Genomic DNA, 24,660 nt, shown 5'->3' with positions numbered 1-24,660 from the left:
TCGAAGATCAAAGTCGACATTGATCACATTTTACGCTTAAATATAAGTCTAAAAACTACAATGTTTTTTTAGTAACGAAACAAATGAAAAATAAAACAGTCATACCCTAGAGCATTGAATTGTAAATTTTTATTATTATTTTTCAAGGATAGGATTAAGGACAGTTACTATTCAAAACATTAAATTTCGTGAGTGATGTTGAGATTAAAATTAATATATTGCTGCTGACAAAATAAATAAAGCGTTCAATGAGTTAATATTCGTACTCAATGGGGTATTATTCTATTTATTATTACTAGTCACGGTAATAAATTTACCCTCATTTTTAATAGAAATAACATATCATTATGCTAACGCCAAAAAAAGTATCAAAAATTTTTTTTATAAAAATATTTATATTCTAATATTTTTTACAAAAATATTCGAGCTTGTTATGTAAAAATTTATAAAAAAAAAAAAAAAAAAAAAAAAAATGAAAAACCAAATTAATTTTTGATGTGTGTTCTTTTGACTGAGGAAAATAATTTTCAAAACCAAAAGTCCAAAACCAAAACCAAAATGTCTTCATACAAAAAACCAGAAAAAAACATTTGATATTTTTCGATCACTCATTCTGAAATGTATTTAAGAGTTATTTTTGATAGTATGAAAATAACGGAAATCTAAAAACTTTTGGTATTCTTGAAACAAGTCTGTAATATTATGAATCGCTCTTACCTTTTATCTCGTAGAATCAAAGTGCTTCGTTGAATTAATGAAAGTCTTGAATGAAGATTTTCTTTTCCTTAATCTTTTTTATTTTATTTTCCTTAATCTGTTTATGAATCTTTTAAATCCACTTGAACTGAACATTTTAGAGCAAGAGTAGAATTTTCTTGGATCGAGTAATTTTTAACTTCCCGCTAAGAAAATTGAAAATTTTCAAAAATCGGGAAGTTATTGGTTTCACCCTATTTTTCGAAAATCGAGTTTTCAACGGATGTTGACGTTTTGAGGTCCTAGGAAGCTTCCCCGAATGTTTCCGCGATGATGACCGTACGTCTGTATGAGTGTCTGTGTGTGTGTGTGTGTGTGTGTGTGTGTGTGTGTGTGTGTGTGTGTGTGTGTGTGTGTGTGTGTGTACGGCCGTATGTAAACCTCTCATAACTTTTAAATGGCTTGACCGATTTCATCGCGGTTGGCACCATTCGAAAGGGCTTGACTAAACTTAGATTTTGACCATAATTCGGCATTCGGACCGATTCGAACCAGTAGATTTTAAGAAATCTTAAAAAAAACTGCAAAAAACAATTTTTTCGAATGTGGTTTTTTTGGAATAACTTTTAAATGGCTAAACCTCTCAATTTCAAAAACTAATCAGCTCTTAATATAAAAAAAACACGTCGATTGCCGCCAGCCCGGTCAAAATCGGTTAATTCGTTCGTGAGTTATCGTTAACGAAAAAAATCGAAAAAATCGTTTTTTGGGAATTACTTTGAAACTCCTTGTTTGATCAATATAAACTTAAAGGTTCTTCATCAGGCTTTAAAAACTGCATTGAATGCCACCAACCACGTAAAAATCGGTTCATTTATTCAAAAGTTATTGCGGTTTAAAAATTCGAAAAATGGTGTTTTATTCAACTTCTAGCAGATTTTTGAGCTCGACGAGCTCAAAATGATACGAAAATTATATTTTTGAACTCGAAGAGCTCAAAAACGTAATAAATGCAGTTTTGTGCGCTTAAGTATGAAATGAGCGGGAAGTTGCAGGGATGGCCTTTAGGGTCAACCGTTTTCCTAATTTTTTTTTTAATTGTATAGAAAATTTTTTCATTACTTAATTCAAAAACGTGTGTAGTGTAAAAATTCATAAAAAAAAAAAATGAAGAAAAAAATTTTTTGAACACTTAGTTTTAGAATTTTTTTTAAAGTCTAAAATCCGAATATCAAAAAACATTCATTTTTTTTTTCAGGGAATTTTCCCATTAAAAATTTTAAAAAGTTGAAATTTATTTAAACTCCACTTTTTCGTACAGAAACTAAGAACTAAACGCTCTTTTTATTATCAAATAATACGCTTCTGTATTACCAATTTTAGCAGCATAATAAAGTAACCGCTAAACGGGGGTAATTTTATGATAAAATGAAATCCAAAGGTATACAGCGAATTAGCAATCACGGCATAAATTGAATGAAGTTGCCGACAATGAAATGGAAGGTAAACATTCGACCATTTGTGAATTCAATAATTTAATCATTAATAAATTATTGTAAATTCAGCAACAGTGATTTAGTTAACGAGTGTATGATGATGTCGATGAGGGTGGGGGGCGCGTGTATTCGTACCCGCTGGGATGAGTAATAATATTTCAAAACGTTTCTCTCGGTATTATTATTATCATCACAAGCTTTTATACAACAGCCCTTGCACATTATCCCTTTTCATATTCCTATCGCTTTACACCTGTGCCCAACTCGTGCTGAGTTGAGAGTGAATCTATATAATAATTTCACCGCGTACGTGAATCGTAATTTTATGCAATTATACGCATTGCCACCATCATCCAGAGTTTAATACAGCACATCAGCTTCCGGATGTATACAACTCTCACTTGTTCCCTCGTTTCTCGACCATTCATTCTCAAACAACTCATATTTATACACACATGTCTACACATTTACACATACTATATAACAACGATAGTGGTGTACTGCACATATGTGTAAGCAATAAACCCTTTCAGCCCCTCGCTCATCCCGGTCCTCCTCCAATTCTGGTCTCTTTGCCCTCTGCCTCTCCCTTTACCTCGGAAATGCATCGCCTCGTTTCACGGTGAGTTGGACGCACGTTAACTTCCCATTCGTTACCGATTTACATTATTATTAAAGAGCATTTACACGCTTGTCTGCCTGGGTTATCATTGGAATTTTAATTTCATAATTTTTTGAATAAAATTATTTAATATTTATATTTCTACAAAAAAAAAAAGAGAAAAAAATGTTATCCATTCCGGGATTTCATAATGTCAGGCACAATTGATAGCTTTTTATTTATTTAATTGTTTTTTTTTTTTAATTTTCACTCAGCGAGTCGTAAAATATCAACCTATTTATTTTGTTGATATTCCACATGTTTCATTCAAAAAATTGATATTTTGTTTTTTCACATTATTTATCCTGTTCTATTGGTAATGCATCATGTATCTGTAATAAAACGCAATGAATTTTTTATCAAATGTGTTTTTTAAAAAAATTATTAATGATCCGTGACAGGTAGTTTTTTCCGTGATTACGGCAGTAAATAACGATAGATAAAAAAGTCTATAAATTTCTAATGGCAATAATCTTTGCATATGATGCATATAGCAACTCGAAACTGTGCTCGGAAATAAATGTGTTTATATTTGTCTCAAATACACTAATTTATCAGTATCTTTTGCCAAATACTCCTTTACTGGTAAATAAGTTTATTTATTACGCTTGAGTTGTTACTGTAAAGTACACTGGAAGAAGACAAAATATTATTAGTAAATATATATTTTGATACATGAATTTTATAAACGGTTCGTTGATCATATAAGAACTTAATAATGTCTATAAGATTAAATTATCTTCAAATTTATAATTATTCTCATTTGTTTAAAAAATTCAACGTAAAAAAAATCATTCAGTAGTTGGAAGTAGATTTCTCAAAATTATTAAAAACTTGCAGGATTGTAAAAACGATTACAAACAATCAAATTTAATAAAATAGCCAGTTATATTGGTAATTTTTTATCTGTGAAAATAAAAAGGCATGGAAATTGAAGCTTATTATTTTATAATGTAATTCACAGAAATTCGATAAGATATCACATTCAAAAGTTATTTCAAGAAGAAATTACAGCAAGTTTCATTTTTTTGCAATTCTCATAATTTTGAATTGGTATAATTGATGAACTAATCAATCGATTTGGTTTATCTTGGAACTTGATCTCGATGCTTATCGAAAGAATAACTATGTTGAGTTTCATCAAGATTCGACAAGAATTGTGAACTTTGAATGTTTTTAAATATATTTTTTCGTTTTTTTTTTTGCGGTGAAAGTCAAATTTTTAGAGCAGAAATGTATGAATTGATCGTAAATATGAGCCTGTAGCCTAAAAAATTCCTCTCTACTCGTTTCATAATTGTTTATTTAAGTCAACAGTTGAGCGAGTCCTAAATACGAATTTAGGACACGCAGTGCTATAAAAATTTTAAATGTTCACTTGTGAATTTTTTAATTTTCTCCACTTTATCATAAAATTAAAACATAACAATTCCTCATATAAACTTGTGCTTCCTCGCTCAAACTATCAATTTTGAAACGTCTCCTTTACAACTCAAAATAATTATCTCACTTTAAACTCGCAATTTCAAACATATCCTTAAATTTTTACGATTTTTATTTTCAAATTAATCCTCTAACTATCCATCAAAGCCTAAGTTTAACAAAACAAAGTTATTATTAGCGTAATCTCATCAAACTGTTAACTTACCGGTTCAGGTTTAGGTTTGACATAACTTGTCAACTTGATCACTCTAAATCCCCGTGCACTATATACCCTCGAGATTCTCTCTCCTTCACGGTTCCAGATGTCGGACACATCTTGACTTAGTATCTAAGCAGTAAGACCGTGAAATCCTCCTAATTTAGTCTCCAGTCTCCAGTCTAGAATCTAGAGAAGCATGTCACGGGTGTCAGGTTATAGACTGCTTCCTGGACATACTCCGTATTGGACATTATACATCGGACACTGAGAAATCGAACCCCATAGTTCACATTATCCCTATTCCTGTCCCTTGTGTGTACATTAAACACTACAGAACAGTTATAGTTAGAGTTCACAGTGAGCATTGCATCTGGACGCATCAAATTTAACAGCTCGCGATAGTAGAACAGAATGAACCCCAACCTCAACTTGAACCCCTTGATACACATCCTACAAGCTATATATCAACACATGAATGGTAATCTGTTTTCGAGGATTGTCATGATACTCTTGACCTCATAGAAGACAGAGGGTGAAGTGCTCGGTTAATTGCGTCTCTTGGCAGCTCGGCTCCAGCATAATGATCCTCTCGTCAGTAATCTTGAGACTTAGACTCTCGTACTCGGTTCTCGGGCTCTTATTTATGCTCGCTCTTGACCATTTGTGAAAATAGCAGAGGTGATAAAATGCACAAGTATCTTTGTGTATCATAGTCACACCCGGTGTTGCTGCACCAGCTGTTGTTATTTCAAAAATATGTAGTGAGCATGTAAGCTGGAAAAATGAGGAAAACAAGGAAAAGAATGGAGGAAGAAAATAAATAATAATAATAATAGTAAATAAATAATGTATACGTGTTTTGTGTTACTCAGCTAGAGTCCGGCTGACGCTCTTCTGTATTCCTCGGGGTGATATAGGGGGCGAGCTTGTCCCGCAGGACACGTATTTCGCGAACCCATGTACAACCAACCACTCGTACACGTGTATCTCGCACATGAGTCTTGCTCTTGCTGCGCGTGGTTGGATTACTCGAACGGTTCTACACTACTGCAACTGGCATTTTCATTCTCCAGCATGTTCCCACGACCGCTCCACGGCTACATTGTTCAAATATTTTACCTCATAGTCTAAAAAAAATAAAATAACTTTGAATTTCTAAGTGCTTTGGCTACGATTTTTTTCTTTTTTGGTGAGCAATTTTGGGAGCGGAATAAAGTTATTTTTTTTTTTATTGGTGGAAAAGTTTGTTAATTATTTATACTACGGAGTTTCGAAGCTTGCGGTCAGCGATCATTGTGTGATTTCTAGGGAAATTTTTTTGAGGTTTTCGAATCCATTACGACAAATTTATCAGAAATTTTCGAATAAAGTTTTTTTCATCTTTACGTTTAACAGATATTAAACATTTTTAAAGAAAACAGAATATTTAGATCATCCATGAATTTCAGACCATTTGGATGTATATGATCAGGTGCACAGATAGAAAGATTTCTTAGTATTTAAGAAAATTTTTTTGTATTTAAGAAATCTTCTTAAATGCAAAGAAATCTTTCTATCAGTGTGTAGTCATATACGATCATACGAACATTAACAAATTCTAGAATAAGTTTCGATTTTAAAATAAATATTCTGTACTAATGACGTTATTTAAGATCAACGAACAGTTTATAACATTTTGCTCTAAAGTCAATACTGTTGAAGCTTAATAAACGAGTATGTACATATAATAACTGAAGATTTGGTAAACATACGTTTACTGAATGCCAATAAATGTGAATTTGGAGTTTCTGTAAATAAATATATTTATTCAGTATAAATATATTTGCTTTGAAAATTAGTTCTGAATCGTCTGAACAGGGCTTATTGAGTGCTTCCTAACGCAATCTTGTATCTCAAAATTGACAAATTTTGAAGCGTCGTCGAAAATTAATGGTTGCTTGAAAAAATTATTTATCAACTGTATTTTGTTAAATTCTTACTGTTAAAATTATTATTTTATTTTATATATCTTTTTAAAGTTAATTATTAATTTTTCGATTGAAACTGTTGACCTTCAAAATTAGAGCTTGTATTGTGGTTTTCTCGAGAAAAATGAAACATAAAGCCAAAATATATTAATATAAAATTAAAAAATTGATAATTCATTTAATTTTTATTTAAATTTGATCATTAGGTATAATGAATAATTTGTTTTTTGAAATGTGTAGTGTTTATATGATCACTTATATTCATGAATGATCATATGTAGTACATTGGTTATATTTTGGTAGTTTATTGGAATCGACAGAGGTGCTTATAAAAGACTATTTGTCAAAGCGAAAACAGAAAAAGTTCATATTAATAACTCCCGTACAAACGAATAATATCACGAAGCAATGTTAATATCACATGACTATAAAACGCAAAAATATATTAGCAAAAAAAAATATTTTTTTTACCCATAAAAGACTTGACTTAAATATAACACTAACTGTATGCACCAGGTGGAAAAAAATATAATAATACACGTGATAACGACGTCTTTATGACAGTTTTATTCTCGTGAATCTTTTTTGGCTTGCAAATTATCTTCATGCCTCGAGAAACTGCATCTTTTTATATTTTTTATCTCTCTTACTGTTACTTAAAGTGAAAATATACAGGCCTGCTGCCAATCTCACAGTTTTTACAATTTGCCACAAATAATTTAAATAAATTATTACTTAAGGTTAAACACAAAATTTTTTTTATGAAAAACTGAAGGTAATTAACCGCGAATCGCAAATTTATTTTACTGGAAAAATACACAATGTTTTAACGGGAATCATAAATGAATTTACTTAGAGATAGAAAAATTTTCCTCAATTACAAGAAAATATTTGATGGAGAGTATAATACTCTGAGCACGAGTACTGTTGAGTTTCATTGAGATTATAAAACTTTTATTATCAGCATTCTCTTTCCGTTTATAGCACAATATCTCTATAGACCTGGAAAAGTATAAAAATATTTTGATGATGATAGGTACTTGAATGAGACTCAAGACAATATATTAATAAAGCGTCGGTGAGATACGTCGAGATATAATGAGTTATGAAAGGCTGCATTTGATATAAAGCAAGATCTTGCTATATTAAAATGCTAAATATTCCAGTTCATGGCCTCATTATAGTCTTTCATAATTGTTCAATCGAAAAGTCAATTCTTTCTTGAATTATTACTTTTTGATATATCAAACAATATATTAATTTTATTTATAATGTAAGTATTAAGTGTTAAGTAGGCACTAAAATAGTTCAAAAAGTTCACAAATCATACTTAAGTGCACGGAAATAAATTTTCTTTAAAAATTATCGTAAAATTTACTGTAATTTTGGAACATAATGCGGCTCCTTTTTTTATTATCATTTTTTAAGTAAAATTTACGAAAAAATTCATTCATTTTATGGTTGACTCCATAAAATTTACATTAAACTACGGTAAAATTTGTTGAAAAAAAGTTAAAAATTATCTCACTTACCAAAAAATGATTAGATCGTGCCATCCGTCTCACGATTACCATGAATTTAATGGTAATTTTTAAAGAAAATTTCTTTCAGTGTGACTATTAAATAAATATAAAATTTCAAAAAATAAAAAATTAGCTTTTTAAATGCAAATATTAACTATTTTATTTTATAGTACATAAAAAAATTTACTTGGTAATCTAAAAATTAAACATGAAAAGGTTAGTTAATAAATAATACTAAGATTTTATACTGATAAAAATTGTTTAAAACAATTTTTTTCGCAAAACTGCTGTTATGATATGATTAAAATAATCTCAGAACTGTAGAAAAAATTCTTGAAGTATTATTCAGAGTAAAATTTCGAAATAAGCTGGATAGATTCGCCAAAAAAGTTAAAAAAAAAAACCCGAAATTTCGCATAAGTTGAACTTTGATTTTAAATAATTTTTGAAGGATTCATATTATCAAAAAAGCTTAAGAAACTTTTGTAAAACGTTCAATTCTCTATAAAAGTCAGAAGGAGCAAAAAAAAAATTTTTTCTTCTGGGTATGTTATTATTTTGTAATTTTTTTCATACATTTTTTCATAAATTATACTATAGTTTATGTATTGAAAGCTTATAATAATTATTATTTAAGTCCATGAATCCTAATAACCCAAATAATAAATATAATTCAGAAGCGCTCTCAATAATCAGCCCCAGGAGTATTAGCACACTGTCATGTATTCTTGCACTCTTGTTTGGAGGAGATAACGATGGTAACATGTTATGCGTAGTAACGTCAACGTAGTGGCATTAACAAAAGCACTCGCCGAGGTGATTAACGAGAAGGGTGCTATACTAGCAATATACCGGCAGAGCGATATCATGGATGGTAGACCATTACCGAGCTTTATTAATTACCATCGTCAACAAATTTGTTCCTACCGTGGAATCTACAGTATACTGCGGTATAGTCTTGAATTATTGCAGTTAACTTTAATCCTCAATTATATTTTTTTCCGCCTGTGCATTTATTTAGTGATTCTTAATAAACTGCTGGTATGCTTCACTCTAAGGTTAATTTGAAGCTCTGTAAATGAACACCCTGTATTGCTTAAGTTTATGAGAAACTTTGAATGTATCTTTGTTCGCAACAGCCTCATTGTATATATACATGCAATATAACTTACTAGACTTGTGGCTTTTCTCTCGTCTTCAAGGAGCTAACGCATTTGTCTTTATATCCCTCATCTCATTCTCGGGAAAGTATACTGCGCTAAGTAATTACAATACATTGTCGTCTGGTTACCCGTTCCTATTATTCTCACGAATAATTATTTTTACTTTTGTTTATCTTTTAAAGTACGTCCTTTCTTTCCTTAATCTTAAACTTAGCTGATTAATATTGAGGGTAACTTTTTATTATTTTAATTTATTATTCATGACTAGCATCTTGTAGTCAATGACTTTTTAAAATACAAAAGTACAATTTAAAAAATCTGAAAAACGGTTGACCTTCCTGTGCTAAAAAAATTTATTCACCGTATGAATTGCATTCTTAAATTAAGATTTTGAGAAAAATATGACCTCATAATGAATTCATCAAAAAATCATTTCAACTTGCGATAATGTATGAAATTTTTTCTTCAAATAAATTTTCTTAAAACTATGAAATTAAAAAGAAAAATATTTTAAAGAAAAAATATTTGCTATTTGATCATTTTTCGTAATTGTCTTATTACTAATTTTTTATGAATTTTGCATTATTTTTATTAGAATAGATTACTTCTATCAATCATTGTCTTAATTCCGATTGTATAATCCCAACATAAAATTGAGATGAAATATATATAAAGCCAATTTATTCGTAATGTGATTGGTCAAATATATATCATAAGCATGAAAATATATACAATTCCATACTAACATTACTAATATTCTGGCGCGCGCACGTTAAATCTATAGTAAAGTTAAAAATATCTTTTTTTTTTTTCATCAATTTTTGTAAGAAAATCAAAACATTCTTTTGATTAATTCAACACAAAATCATGTTTGATTAATAACATGAATTGAAAGATTAAATTTATTATGATTTTTTTTTGCCGAGGCTATTGGTTATCCCCAAAATTTTTAACTATGTTCGAACTTAATTCACTTTAAAATTTACCAATTAGTTGATTTACAAATTCTTCGAGCTCAAAAATCTGAGAATGGTTTCAGAACATTTTTTAAAATTTTGAAGCTCAAAAAATGTGTACAGAGTCTTGAGTTGATCAGTCGAATAATTTGAAAGTTATTTTAAAAAAAGATTGAAACCAATTTTTTTTTAAATATTATTGAAACTGCTGTTATTAACTTTCAAAGCGGAAAAATAAAAACTTTGTAGCCATAAATTTTTCATGACAAAGTCGACATTATTCTTTTAATTATATAAATAACCCAAAAGCATTAGAAAAACCATGAGTATTCTGAACTGTAGTAAAGAAAACTGTCAACTCAGAATGGAGATATTTGTGACATTAAACACACTCGTGAGTAACCTTCTGTCGTGAACATTACAATCTATTCGAAGTTTCTTACAAAAAGCTCCCTCTTGGCTTGTACCGTCAACCCCCAACCCTAAACTCGGTTGTATTCGCCAGCTTGTAATCAATGAACAGCAATTTCTCTCAAGTGAATTTTCCCGTTATGGAAGTCCTTCCTTGCTGACGTGGTTAGATCCGCCGACCAAGATTGGCTTCAATTCTCATCTCTCTTCTCTCCTGCTCTACTACTGTACTCTTTTCCAACTTCCAGCTTACATGTCGATTTTATCTCTACCACTATGTACCATACTTGAATATATATACATACATATACATATATATATACCCAGCTCGCTTGCCAGAGAATTATAAGACCATGTGTTTACAATTCTGTCTGCCAGAGCCGGCTCTTCTCGGGTAAACTGTTAGTACAGTATACCGGTATACACTGAACTAGAGTAATGTAAGTTATTATCCAGTCTACATTCACATACATACATACATACATACATTCCCTTGTCTATACATGGCATGCAGTAGTCATGGAGATACTTGAGGAATCTCCAGCACGTTAATTAGTTTGAGACGGTTGAGCGGTTTAAAACTGTTTACCTTACCCTCAATTGGGGGTGAGAAAGCTGGCGCTAGCATAATAACTTCTGCAATTGTTTCAACTATCGTCTATTACCTTTATTTTATATCTTCAACTACCCTATTTTACCTATATACTGTACTACTAAGGTAAAGTGGGTAAAAATCAACAGAAGACAAGGAAAAGCTCCTATTAGACCTCAGATTTAAGCCTCAATACATAAACCTTTAATTTTATTTTTTATTTCAAGAATTTATAATATGTTGAATCAGTAAAATGAACAATAATTTTTCTTTAATACTTCATTTCATTTTTAATAAAAATATTTTTTAAAAAATTTCAAAAATTAATGATTAGACATTTTTACTCTATTATGTATAAAAAGTGTATTAACTACTTTTTTTGTATTAAAAAATTGAAATTTTAAATTCGCTACATGTTTTTATATGTTTTCGAATGTTACTTTTTAAAAAAACGCACTATTTCTAATGTTCATATAATAGTCCCGCCATCTGTTGGAATTTTTTAGATACATTTTAATAATCGGAACTATGTTTATTCGTAACAAGAATGTATATTTATAAAAAAATTACATATGGCTGCTTGAGAGGTGAGAGTTGAAATTTAAATAATGATCGAAATTTATTAATAATAAGAGGTGTGTGTTGAGGGGTTCGGTAGCTTAACTAGTAGAGCTCCTGAACTGCTATCAGAGAGGTCTGGGTTCGATTCTCAGCTCGGTTCCGATTTCTAAATTTTTTCAAAGTTATTTTTTGTTTTCTCTAAATTTTCGGTATAACTTATATCCATTTAATACTCGAACGAATACAATACTTTCAACTGGCTAAGATTTAAATTTGGACGGTGTTACCTAGATCTAATCTAAAGAGATGAATTGTCAACTTTTAGTGAAAATAGAAAATTTCCTTCATATTGACTTGAATGACATTGTACTAGACAGACCTAAAAAGCGTGGAACTAATTCATCAGTTATTAAATATTACGGTCGTAAAGAATATGAAAAATTTATTAAATATAAATAAGTCTTGATTTTAAAATCAATTTGGTGTGTCAATTAAAAAAAAATAAAAAAATAATGAAATTAAAATGTCTTTCGAATTAGTTTGTATGGAATTTATTGATTTGAGTTCAATTTAATTAAATAATAAATCCGCATCTATTAATTTTGAAGAAAAATATGTCAACTTCTCAATTACGCTAATATTTCCCTGCAAGTATACAAACACGCCTATGCACTTCCTCTACTGGATGTTTGCACATAAGTAGTTCATAGTAAGGCCTGATTTGATATTCAGGAGGCAAAGTAGACGAGAAGTCAGTTAGCGCTAAGGAGATGGGAGATAGAATGTTGTTACCTCGATCCGAAGCTCTCGACAAGCACAGATGCGGAAAACGATCCCGTTGGGCCGTCGATTTTTCGCCATGATGTGCCATTCGAACTTCTGACTTCATTTTGTTTTCTTTTTTCCTAAACTAACAGCACACGCTTACTCAGTTGCCTCGTCTTGCGCTACTCTATTTTTCTCGTTACTGGCAAATTTATCTATCTGTATGCGCTTTCATCCTCCGTGCTTGAACTTTGAGAGCCATGTATGTGTATACGGAAGACGATGAGGATCACCGTTTCCTTTCTCGTCGAAGAGCGTGTCTACTTGTTATTTGAGAGCTGGAAAAAAAAGAAATATAAGAAGAGAGAAAAGAAGAACAAGAAGAGAAGAAGAAGCTCGAAGAGCGAGTAAACAACATCGTTGTTGCTCTAACTCTCAACAGGCTCCGTGTGAAATGTGTTTAGGGGATACTTTGCTCTATATATACGGATATGAAGAGGGTGAGCGAAGAGGGGGTGGATCAGAGGAAATTCTAAAAGAGACAGAGAACGGAATTTAATCTTCTCGATTTATCGGCTCACACCTCCCGAGATGGGCTTTTACCTGACAGATTGATATACTTGATGTCAGGATCAGATGAAACAATTTGTTGAAATTATGTCAATTGATTTTTATTAATTCACAATAGAAAATTTTTTTTTATTTTATGAAAAAATAATTTTATTATTAAATTTTTGTTCAGGTTTATTTAAATTAATTAAAGAAAATTTATTAAAATATTGTATTTGTGCAATATATGTGCAGTGTACAAAATTACTTGACCTTGACGAGTCGAGAGTAAAGCACTACTTCACGCGCTTCGCGCTATGAGGTGTGCAAAAATATTAAAAGGTATTAAAGAATAATATCATAAAAATATTGTTATCCTGAATAAAAATTCATTTACCTATCGAATTTTATTTGGTCATTTAAATGATGTAATTTATCCTGGGCAATGCAAAAATTGTTAATTTTAAATTCTTCTTTTTAAAAATAATGCATGAAATTACTTTAATTTATAAACTATGTACTTTTGCCATTTGGTCTTTGCCTTGGCATTGAAATTTAGGTAAGTAAAGAATAAATCAAAATTTGATCTTACTGAAATGACGGGGGATGAATTCAAAATTTACGATTCATAAATTGATATAAAAATTTTTATATGCGTGTATCAACTGCAGTTTACGAGCTTTTAGTGTGTCAGTAATGGAAAACATAAAAGATCGTTTAGCTGTTCCTATAATTTTATTTTCGATGAATCTTTAACATCTTTTGCTGTATTCGGTTAGTTATTAAATTCGAAATTTTACAACTATGGATATCAAATTAATGTTTCACTTGTGTTAAGATCCTCAATAATTGATTGTTGGGTTTTACCACATCCTCAGGCTTGTAAACGTATTAATTGACCGTAAAGTGATATCTTTGCCTTATACCCGATTTATCACATTTATAGTTATAATCAAATATTAAATGTTTCCCAAGAGTAAGGTAAAAGCCCCAATATATGATCATGTACCAGTACATGATCACTCCATGTATTTGTATACCTATATTTGTGAATATAGATATACAAATACATGGAGTGATCATATACTGGTACATGATCATATATTGGGGCTTTTACCTTACATAGAAAGAAAAAATTGTTGACTTGAGGATAAATTTTCTTGTCTAAAGAAAATGTTAACGAAGACAAAAAATTTCTTGAACGATGTCAATTTTTCTTTTCAAAGTCAAGAATTATTTATTTATTTAATGTCAATGCCAAGACAAAAGCCAAATGGCAAAAGTATATATTTTATAAAGTAAAATTAGTTCACGTATAATTTTTAAATTAAGAATCAAACATTAATAGTTCATACATTTTATGAGATAAATTAATACATTTTTATGATTAGATAAAATTTGATAGAATTAATTATTAATTTTGATGAAAATAGACTTAAAAATTAAAAAAACGAAGCAAAAAAATAATCCACAAATAGAATAAGTAATTACGGAAAAAAAATCAGGAAAATAAAAATTTTCCTTGATTTCCTGGTAGAAAAAAAAAATAATAATGACACCGTAGATTATTATTGCATTTATTAACACTGTATACAAACTAACTTGAACTGCTTCAATTAAGTACGCTACCAATTAATAATTGATCTGTACATAACGTGAGTGACTAACGAGTTGAATTTATTCATGAAAAATTTCCAGCGTAAGAGTGAGAAAGACAGAAAATTGCCATGGGTAAATGATTTTTCAGGTGTCCTAAAAGTTAACTGCTACATATAGTAACAGGTGCAGTAAAACCTTTGATTAAAAGCGACATTCTGTAAATGAATCGACCGTTTACTTTAACGTAATTCCTGACTTTCAATAGTCAATTGAACCGTGTTGCCTTCTACAGCAACACTGTTAAAGTTTCTTTCCAGTTCATAGTGTTAATTAATTAAACTCTCTGTCCTATCCAAGTACTTGACAGCTTATGAGTTTAGTCAATGCTCTTTTACAGTCTTCCATTCACACTCTTCTTCTGTGAATATATTTGTTCTATTTTTATTATTGGATTTATTAATTAAAAAGTATTTTATCGCTCTAGAGACTTTAAAAATTAGCATGTCTAATTTTAATTAATTGATCGATTTTTTCATGAAAAATGTTAAAGCTGAGTTGTGTCAATGGGTCACAATTAAGCATAATAAATAAAAATAATAATTTTTAATTGTTGCAAGAGACCTTGCGTGGGAGCTCGACGGCATGTATCTCAGATAAATAAAAAGATAAACAATTATCTACTTTTAGCCACAATTTTTAACTTTTATCCATAATTTTTAACAAAGCGGGATTTCAACTTGATAATTAGATTCATTTAATCCGAGTCATTAAATTAACGATATAATAATTGATTTCTTATCAATAACAGCGCTTAGGAATTCTCGGATATTGTATGATGTCGATAACTTCATTATTGAAAAAAATAAAATCATTAGAGTGAACGAATTAGTGAACGAGCTCTTAATCAGTACATACTGTCCATATTTTTTTATCATTAATTACAAAATCGCAATTATAGTTCTCGGAATTGTCAACAAAATAATAAAATATTTTTTTAATCACCAAAAGCAAAATTACTCGTTCTCAAACTGTTTTGATAATAATAAAAAATGTAAAATTTTAAAATTTGACCTGATTTTTTGTAAGATTTTGAAATTAATTTCAGAAATAATTTTTTAGTTATAAAATAAAACATTTACAACGGAAAAGTTTTTTTGAGCAGCATGATACAAGATAAAAAAAAAAGAACTAGTACCAGACGTTAGGTTATCACTTTTAGTTTGATAAAATCTTTATTGAAGGTATTTACCATAGACAAATATTTGAATGGTTGAATACAAATTTAGAGGAAGAGCAAGATCATGACATTGTCTATTCTGTTTGTCTGAATTCCCTTTCACTGGTTTCTGTTCTGTTCTGTTCTGCACTATTCGGATTGTAAATTCGCAATCTATACGTCTAGATATTTATCCGCTGAATATATATTTAGCCGAATAGAATCCTGGAGGATGATGACGATCGTAGCAGATGAGAAAGAGAAAATTACAAAAAATATTTCCAACATTTGGCTCCGAATTATAAAAAATTTTCCAAGTATTTGCTGTTTAAATTTCTAAGAATTTTTCCCGTTTGCGGATCCAGTTGATTCCGGCCACTCATTTCAGTTTTCAGTTTTGTTGAATACAAACTCGTCTCTCAAAGCTGACTCTAATAGCGGGTAGAAGCACGGTTTAATAATGTTTTATTTAGCTGCAATGCGGATGAGTGAGCACCAAACTTTTCCTCTCAGCGTAGTAAAGTTCTCTATCTGTAAAACTATCGAGTTTATGTTTATGTATACTACCCAACTTGTAACCCGTAAGTACGCAAGTGAGAGTATAAAAGTTGAGTAAATATCTAAATTAAGTACACGCACGAGAACCATCTCAAAGGAGGATGAAAGACGATAGTTTTAAAGTAGAATAAAATAGAGGAGAGCTTATGTAAAATAAGAGGATGTTTGGTTTGCCCGAGGCAGTTTCCCAGATCCTTCAGTTGAGGTACTACAATTTATTTCCTTCGACCCATTTCATTTCTCGGTCGAAATAACCTGTTACCACACTTTATTTACCGATCACCCATCAATACAAATCTGAGTGATTGATTATTTATTGCTTATTGGATATTTATTTTATAACGGAAGATATTGAAATTTTGGTTGATGACTTTTGCTCGGATCATTTTAAATGATTTACTACAAAATTAATCAAGAAAAATATTTTATTTTTTTTAATTTCAATCTTCCTTCAAGATATTCAGTTCAAATTCATTCAACTTGTTTTTATTCTCTTTTCTTAAGTTAAGAAGTTCTCTAAGAACCCTCAAAAATTTTTAAAATGGTGTTATGAAAAATAAGGCCAGTAAGGAAAAATCAAAAATGATAATCATTTAGAAATTTTTTTTTTTCAAAAATCTAAAAATAACGATATAGTTTTGAATAATTATTTTGTATTTTTTTCCAAAAAGTACATTTAAAAACAAAAATTTACGAAAAAAAAAAAAAAAAAAAAAAAACATTTTAATAAGTTGAATTTTTAAAAAATTATATCTATTAGAAAAAAGGTATTTTTTAAAAAATTCACAACTTTTTTTGGTTTCGTAAAAAAATTTGAAAAAAGTTTTTTATAGGGCAGGAATGGATAAAAAACTTTCAGCCAAATCGAAACGGGTTAGGGTCAAAAGTGGTCGATTCGATGTGAAATGTACCTTATATACCTAGTTCCTTGACATGTTTAAGGAAACATGAAAAATAAAATTTCTTTCTCAAAAATTGTTCTGCCATTTTGAATAAAGAAGTTTTTTTTCTGAAGTGAAACAACCTGGATAAGTAAAATTCCGATAACCAACAAATCTCTGCAACCGAGATTTTTTTTAAACCTCGGTACCTTTATACACTGTAAAAAAAAACCGGTGTGAGTCCATGCGGTGTACGGTGTTAAAAATTCCGGTTTTAAATTCAACACCGAAATCGGTGTAGCAGTAACACCGTTTGCGGTGTAAATATTTTTTTTCGGTGTTAAATCGGTGTTATAAATTTTCCGGTGTTGATAATATTTTAACAAACACAATTTTTACAATTAAACTTTTTATGTTTAATAATTAACAATAAATAGTTAAAAAAAGTTAATATTTAATTTAGGAAGTTTAAAATAATCTATATTATTAAGAGAATAAGCAAAATTTTGTGCCCAGTGTATTTATATGATAAAATGGGTTTTTATGGTTAAATTTGGTATCGTTGGAAAAGTCTTGACTTGGAATTGTGCTTTTTCATATCATTCTCACCGATAGTCAATTTATTCTGATAAGTATTTAGGCTGCTTTCGAAAATACTCTATCTCAAGATACATAATTAAGAAATGACCTTGTATCTTGTGAACTATTGACATTTTTAAAGATATAAGCTCACCCCGACTTTACACTCATCGAGACCTTTCATTTGAGTACCTATATCAATTTTTTATATATTTGTATATATTATATAAATGTATATATGAAAAATATATCAAAATGCATGTGGATACTCAAATGAAAGCTCTTGTTGAGTGTAACATCGGGATGAGCTTATTTCTTTAACAACGTCAATAGTTAAAAAAGTACAGTACAATTTAACATAACTAAGAAACAACCTTGTATCTTGTGAACTATTGACATTTTTTAAGATTTAAGCTCATCCTGACATTACACTCATTGAGACCTTTCATTTGAGTACCCACATCATTTTTTCATATATTCATATATTATATATATGTATATATGAAAAACATATATCAAAATGCATGTGGGTACTCAAATGAAAGCTCTTGATGAGTGTAACATCGGGATGAGCTTATATCTTTAAAAACGTCAATAGTTAAGAAAGTATAGTGCAATTTAACAAAAGTCATTGTTAAATAACATTCATTAAATCGATTTTTGCGTTATTTTATAGATTGAAAATTCTTAAATAAATGTTACTTGTCCCATTTTGATAAATATTGAATATTAATTGTGTTTTATGGATCATGCAATGATAGAAGGATTTGTTTATAGTTAAAAATATTTGTTAATATTTAACAAATCATTTATTAGAGACCACTTTTTAGTCCTCAACAAATATTTCTTAGTATTTAAAAAGATTTATTAATATTTAATAAATGAATATCTGATTTATTAAATACAAACAAATCATTTTAAATACTAAGAAATATTTGTTTGATACTAAAAAATGGTCTCTAATAAATGATTTGTTAACTATTAACATATATTTTTTTAATACAAATAAATCCTTCTATCAGTGTGTAATACTCATACTCCGATACGGTGTAAATTTATTTTACTGTTACACCGGTATTAAACCGGTTTAACACCGGATTTTTAACACCGCAAAAGAGCACCGCTACACCGGTGTTGATACACAGGTGTTACATAGCGGTGTTAAAATGAGTCCATTTTTAACACCGCTTTTTTTACAGTGTACCGAAAAAGCTAAAACTATTGTCTATCAAAATTATCGAATTTATAAAAAAGAAACTGAATTTTTTGATCTGATTATCCACACTGATAGAAGGATTTCTTAGTATTTAAAAAGATTTCATTGTATTTAAGAAATCATTTCTTAAACATCATTTCTTAGTATTTAAAAAATATTTTTTAGTATTTAAGAAATATTTCTTAAATACTAAGAAATATTTCTTATATACAAAGAAATATTTCTTAAATACTAAGAATTATTTTTTAAATGCTAAGAAATGATGTTTAAGAAATGATGTCTTAAATACAAAGAAATCTTCTTAAATGCTAAGAAATCCTTCTATCAGTGCATATTTGAAATAATGTTCAATTCAAGTTGATAAAACAAATCTCATTTCAAGATGAGTAATGAATTATTTCCTCACTTATTAATTTTGATGTCATTCATTTAATAAAGTGATGCAGATTAATTTATTTTATATATGTTTACTGGTATTTTTAATCTTTGATCTTTTATAGAATTTTAATTTTAATTATCATAAATAGGCAGCAAATCCTAAAAAGTTCTTTAAATCCATGTATGTTGGGTTTTGATCTGCCAAGCTTTGTGACCGTATTAAAACGTGTCCCTTCAAAAATTTATCAACCTAATTTAAACAGACAATATAATAAAGTAAATTATAAAATTACCGAGGTTTTTATTCAGTCCCAGAGTTTTATTTAACTTGATAAAATATTTAATCTCGTCAGGATCACACTTATCACGAGAAGATTTAAATAATTAATGAAACAAAATAAAAAAAAAGTTAAAAACCGGAGAGTCGTGTAGTGATGAAATGGCCGGAAGCGCCATAAAAGCGCGTACCCTTTCTGAATAGTTGATGCACCTCTCAGAGAGACGCCGTTTACCTTCGCGTGTACCAGAGAAAACTCCATAACAGCACCATCTCTGATATAACTTATGCTAGCAAAAGCTCTACCGTTGTAGGAAGTTTCTTCAGCTTCCGACCTTTATACACCGGGTATTCTCTCGGTTACTGCTGTTTAAAAACTAAACTTTAGAACTTGTCTCCTCACGAGTTTACTTTAAAATCGATATTTCGAGGGCGGAGATAAATATTTTTATACATTTTGAGCTTACACACTGAAACTGAATGAAGAATTTAATTTCGATCGGTTCAATGAACTGCACACTTTGAGGGTGGCTTTATTGTTGCCAATGGATTTAGTAGAGTAGCGCGATGGTGTATTAACCAAGCACTTATATTAAGAGGACTATCAACATAAAACATAAATAAAATTGAATAATAAAAAAATTTAGCCATTAGTTGGTCGCAAATGGATGAAAAGTGTGCAGTGATGCAGAAAATCAGTACTCGAAACCTTGTTTAATTATTATTAATTCATTTACAATTTTTCGGGTGCTTGCCGAGGAATTGCAGTGCAAAATAGGGTTGGGGTTTGTTGTTCCTGTTTACGTTTTCTCGCTAAACCCTTGCTTCGAGCATTAACCCGATCCCAGTGAAGCCGCATATCGGAACCAAAGCCCCGTAAGCGTCGTTACGCTGCGTTACACCTCCCCTTTGGATCTCACTCTCCGCTCCCTTAGTCACTGTTCTATCTCGCATATACAAGAGCTTCTATTCACACACACACATACCTGGTTACAATGCTCCCCGATTTCCCGACGGTGTTCCTGGTGGTTTGAGCTTTACGTATTGCTGAGGATTACCACATTGCTTGCTCGAGATGTGACACCCCGATTTCTCATTCACTATAGTGTTTTTAATTTATAACGATCATTGAGATTAGTTTGCTTGCTCTAGATTTCTTAGCAATTATTTATTAATAGGGATTACAATTCATTTAAAATTTTAATGGAATTCCTGTATTCATTTTAGGAAATTTTTTACACTAATGAAAAATTGCTTAAATCAAGAAAATTAAAAATCTATTGTCTTGATTTAAGAATTTTTTGTTTTAAATATCGTTCTTTGAACATACGAAATTCTCTGTCTTCACCGAAAATAGTTGAATTTCTATTACTGTTTATATCATTCATTTTAATAATTTACTGCAGAAAAATGGGAAAGTTACAGCTCGAAAATCCTCTAAATTAAAATACATGAAAGTCTTGAAGTTAGTCAAAGGTCGAAACTCGCAAAAAACGGGCCACGATTCATTATTGGTTAAAATTTAGGTGCGCGCATAGCGCGCTATTCAAATTTCTAGTAGAATTTTAACTTTCATAAACTTTTTAAAAAGTATACTTAAAAACTGTAAAAATTACAGTTTCAATTAATATTTCTATAAAATTTAATTTTAAGTATTTTTACAGTTTTAAACTGTATCTTTTACAAGGATTTTAACTTGCGAGAATTATATTTTGAAGCTCTTAATACGTTGATATTGTGAAGAAATAATGATGATGTTGGGATGACATCTACTAGTACCTTCTTGTTACGGAGGATACTACACAGAAAAATAAATGTTCTTGAATCAAGTATATAATTTTGAAGAATTTCATCTTCTTGATTTGAGTAAAAAAAATCTTAGCTAAAAAAATTTTACTTGGTTTAAGTAAATTTTATTTGATTCAAGAATTTTTCATCTTGATTCTACAGAATTACCCTCTTCAAGATTATTTTCTTGGTTCTAGAACTTTCCTTTTGAATCAAGTTAATTTTCTTTTCAGTGTAATACTACTGCTATGTTACTCAGAATACTGCTACTAACTTTAAATCATCAAATCTTAAAAGCATGAATTTTGTCTTGTGAACTTGAGATAGATCTTCAACTCCTCGTTCATTTTACAGCTTTCAATGAATTATATTATATTTTTAGCTATGAAATTAAATTAATTTATGTTGAATTGATAAATAGAGACTTTTTTTTTTTAATAATGTGCAAAATAACGAAAATTTAAAAGTTTTTGGTACTTTTGAAAAAATTCAATAATATTTTTAATCAATGGAATTTTTCTCTTTATTTTATTTTTTTTATTTAATTAAATTTATCAATCAATTCGAACTTAATATTTCAAAACAAGAGTAAAATTTCAAAGAAAATGTTTTTCTTTAATTAATTGATTTTTCTTTTTTTTTTTTTCCATGCAGTATAATTTTCTATCTTCATCAAAAACATAAGCTTGTCCATTGGTATCATCAATAAAGTGACATTAATAATTTATCTATAGGGTAAAAATCTAGTGACGCATAACAATTTTAATTAACTCTTGATTCTACTCATGAATCATTAGTGTCCCCCGTAAATCCATTACTATGGCTCCGATAATTAATGGGCTTTACTTCTAATAAAAAAAATGTACAATTTTGCTAGTCACAATTTTTTGTTTCCTACATAAATTTTATCAACAATCTGCGTAATTAAATTTTTCATGCTAATGAAAAAAAAAAAAAAAAAAAAAAAAAAAAATTGATTAAAAAATTCATGATGAGGCACATCAAAAAAAATTCAACCGTGAAATCCAAAAATTAATTAAAATCAATTAAAAGTAAATTTTCGAGTTTGTGGACACAGTATGAATTATTTTTAATATTTACATTATTTCCGCGGGAGATAGTATCAAAGATAAAATATTAAAGCGAGAAAAAAAGTGTAAGCGAAAACTGAACTCCCTTTCGCCACGAAAGTCACTTGGGAAAGCGTTGGCGCCACGCGCTTAAGCTCAGTCCACAACTCTGCACACCAACCGGATTAAAGTATCGCCACTGGTCTTTGAATAATTCAAGATGCTGTGCCGCAATGCCCGTTTGGCCTCACTCCTATTTGACTTGCAACCCCTGTAAATACCGTTACTGAGCTCCATCCTTTATCGCTACTTTAAAGAAAACTTTTCTTTTATTATCATATTTTTTACTCATTTTCTAACTCACAAAAGCTTATTTTATGCTGAAAAACATTCCATCCAACTTTTATTTTCTATTTATAATAAATTAAAATAATAAATACAATTATACTTTTGGTTTCTTTTCTTTTGACTATTAATTATTCTGATAAATCTACATTATTTTATTATCTTTATGTTCCAGGCTCCGCTTTGATGAGAATTGTTGAGGTCTACAAAGAAATTCAAGATCAAGAAATGAATATTGTAAGTATTTTATTTATTGTTTTTAATAAAAAATTATTTTCATTGACTTTTTTTGTCCATAATTTTTAAATTAGTTACCGGCGGGTAATATGACCTAGCTAAATGATGTAGACAAACTTTACGCGACAGTTTTCTTAATTTTTTTAGATAAAGCAGAATTTTTAGTGTAATTAGTTTCTGAGATATAGACATTTTTTAAAAAACACATTTTTGATTATAAAAATTGAATTTTTGGGATAAAAATTTTTGCCAAACCTTAAAATATTTGGTTTTATATAAGAAACTAGCAATCTTCCCCGGCTTCGCACGAGTATTTAACAAAAATTTCAAAATTAAAAATTATAACATAATATAGCCTATGTCACCCAAGGATAGTGTAGCTTCCCAACAGTGAAAGAATTTTTCAAATCGGTTCAGTAGTTTCGGAGCCGATTCAATGCAAACAAACAAACAAACAATCAAATCTTTCCTCTTTATAATATTAGTGCAGGTAAGTGGTCGAAATTTCAAACCGATTAGATAATTTTTCGGATTAATTGATTATTTGTTTATATAAATTTAAGTCTAAAATTCAATTATTAATAACATAATAACTAATATGACCTATTGGTCGGACGTGAATCTACCAAAAACCAAACTGTAACTCTTTTTGAGCCCATCATTTTTTCTGTGAATACCAAAAGCGTCAATTTAATAGTTATAGAGATACAAATTTTTCAATTTTCATTTTTGTTTGGTTATTTACAATTTATAAATAAATTTGTTTCTCTCTCGTCATTTTTTTCGAATTCTAAACTAACCGGTTTGGCATCGAAATTTTTCAAAATGGGATTTTTTGAAGCTGTACTTATTTGATTCAACAAAATTGCCTTATTTTTGTGGGCTATTATGTTTTTGATTAAGAAAAACTCACAAAAATATTAATTTGTTATCAAATTAGTAAATATTAAAAAAAAAAAATCATCAAAAAAACAGCCATATAGTTTTTGAATTTTTCAGCTAATAAATATTTTTCCAACCAAAGAAACATTTTACGATCTGTAAACCTTTAAACTGATCATTATTGTCAATAGTAAAGTCGAAAATACGGTCGCTTTTGTCACGGGCATAAAGTCGAGATCTAGCAATATCCATAAAACTAAGAATTATTAACTATCGTGCACTCTACGTAGCAAAATATATTGCTCTGATATAAATTAAGAGTAGATTAAAACGTCAAGTTAAATTTATAAGTATTATCTCGAAGCAATTATTTTAGACTTATAATGTCCTTTATTTTCTTAATGAATTTTCTTTCTTCCGGCGATACTATCAGAAAGTTATTTACAATGTATAAGCATAAACAACAACAAAACCCAACAACTTTATTGCCAGTATTTAAGCTCCAATTATAACGTCAGGTTTACATTCGGAAGAGCTATGTATGATTTTTTGTATCTGAATCGTTTTGCAATAGTGCTCTTTAAAGACGTCTACACATTATTTTCCCTTTTTACTTTCCGAGCTGCACTTCCATTCTGCCCGGACAACGAAC

The 24,660-nt window shown here is 29.5% G+C and overlaps 1 protein-coding gene across 2 annotated transcripts in view; it reads left to right on the top strand.

Moving 5' to 3' along the window:
- Window positions 1-24,660, top strand: part of LOC123268775 (homeobox protein 2) — a 165,918-nt gene that overhangs the window by 116,317 nt on the left and 24,941 nt on the right. For both annotated transcript variants that reach the window (XM_044734132.1, XM_044734131.1), the window contains exon 5: window positions 23,065-23,126. In XM_044734132.1, the coding sequence (XP_044590067.1) occupies window positions 23,065-23,126 (62 nt within the window). The remainder of the gene's footprint in view (window positions 1-23,064; window positions 23,127-24,660) is intronic.

The sequence above is a fragment of the Cotesia glomerata genome, linkage group LG7 (assembly GCF_020080835.1).
Source record: "Cotesia glomerata isolate CgM1 linkage group LG7, MPM_Cglom_v2.3, whole genome shotgun sequence".
NCBI classification, from domain to species: Eukaryota; Metazoa; Arthropoda; class Insecta; order Hymenoptera; family Braconidae; genus Cotesia; species Cotesia glomerata.
This window is presented reverse-complemented; position numbering and strand designations above follow the sequence as displayed.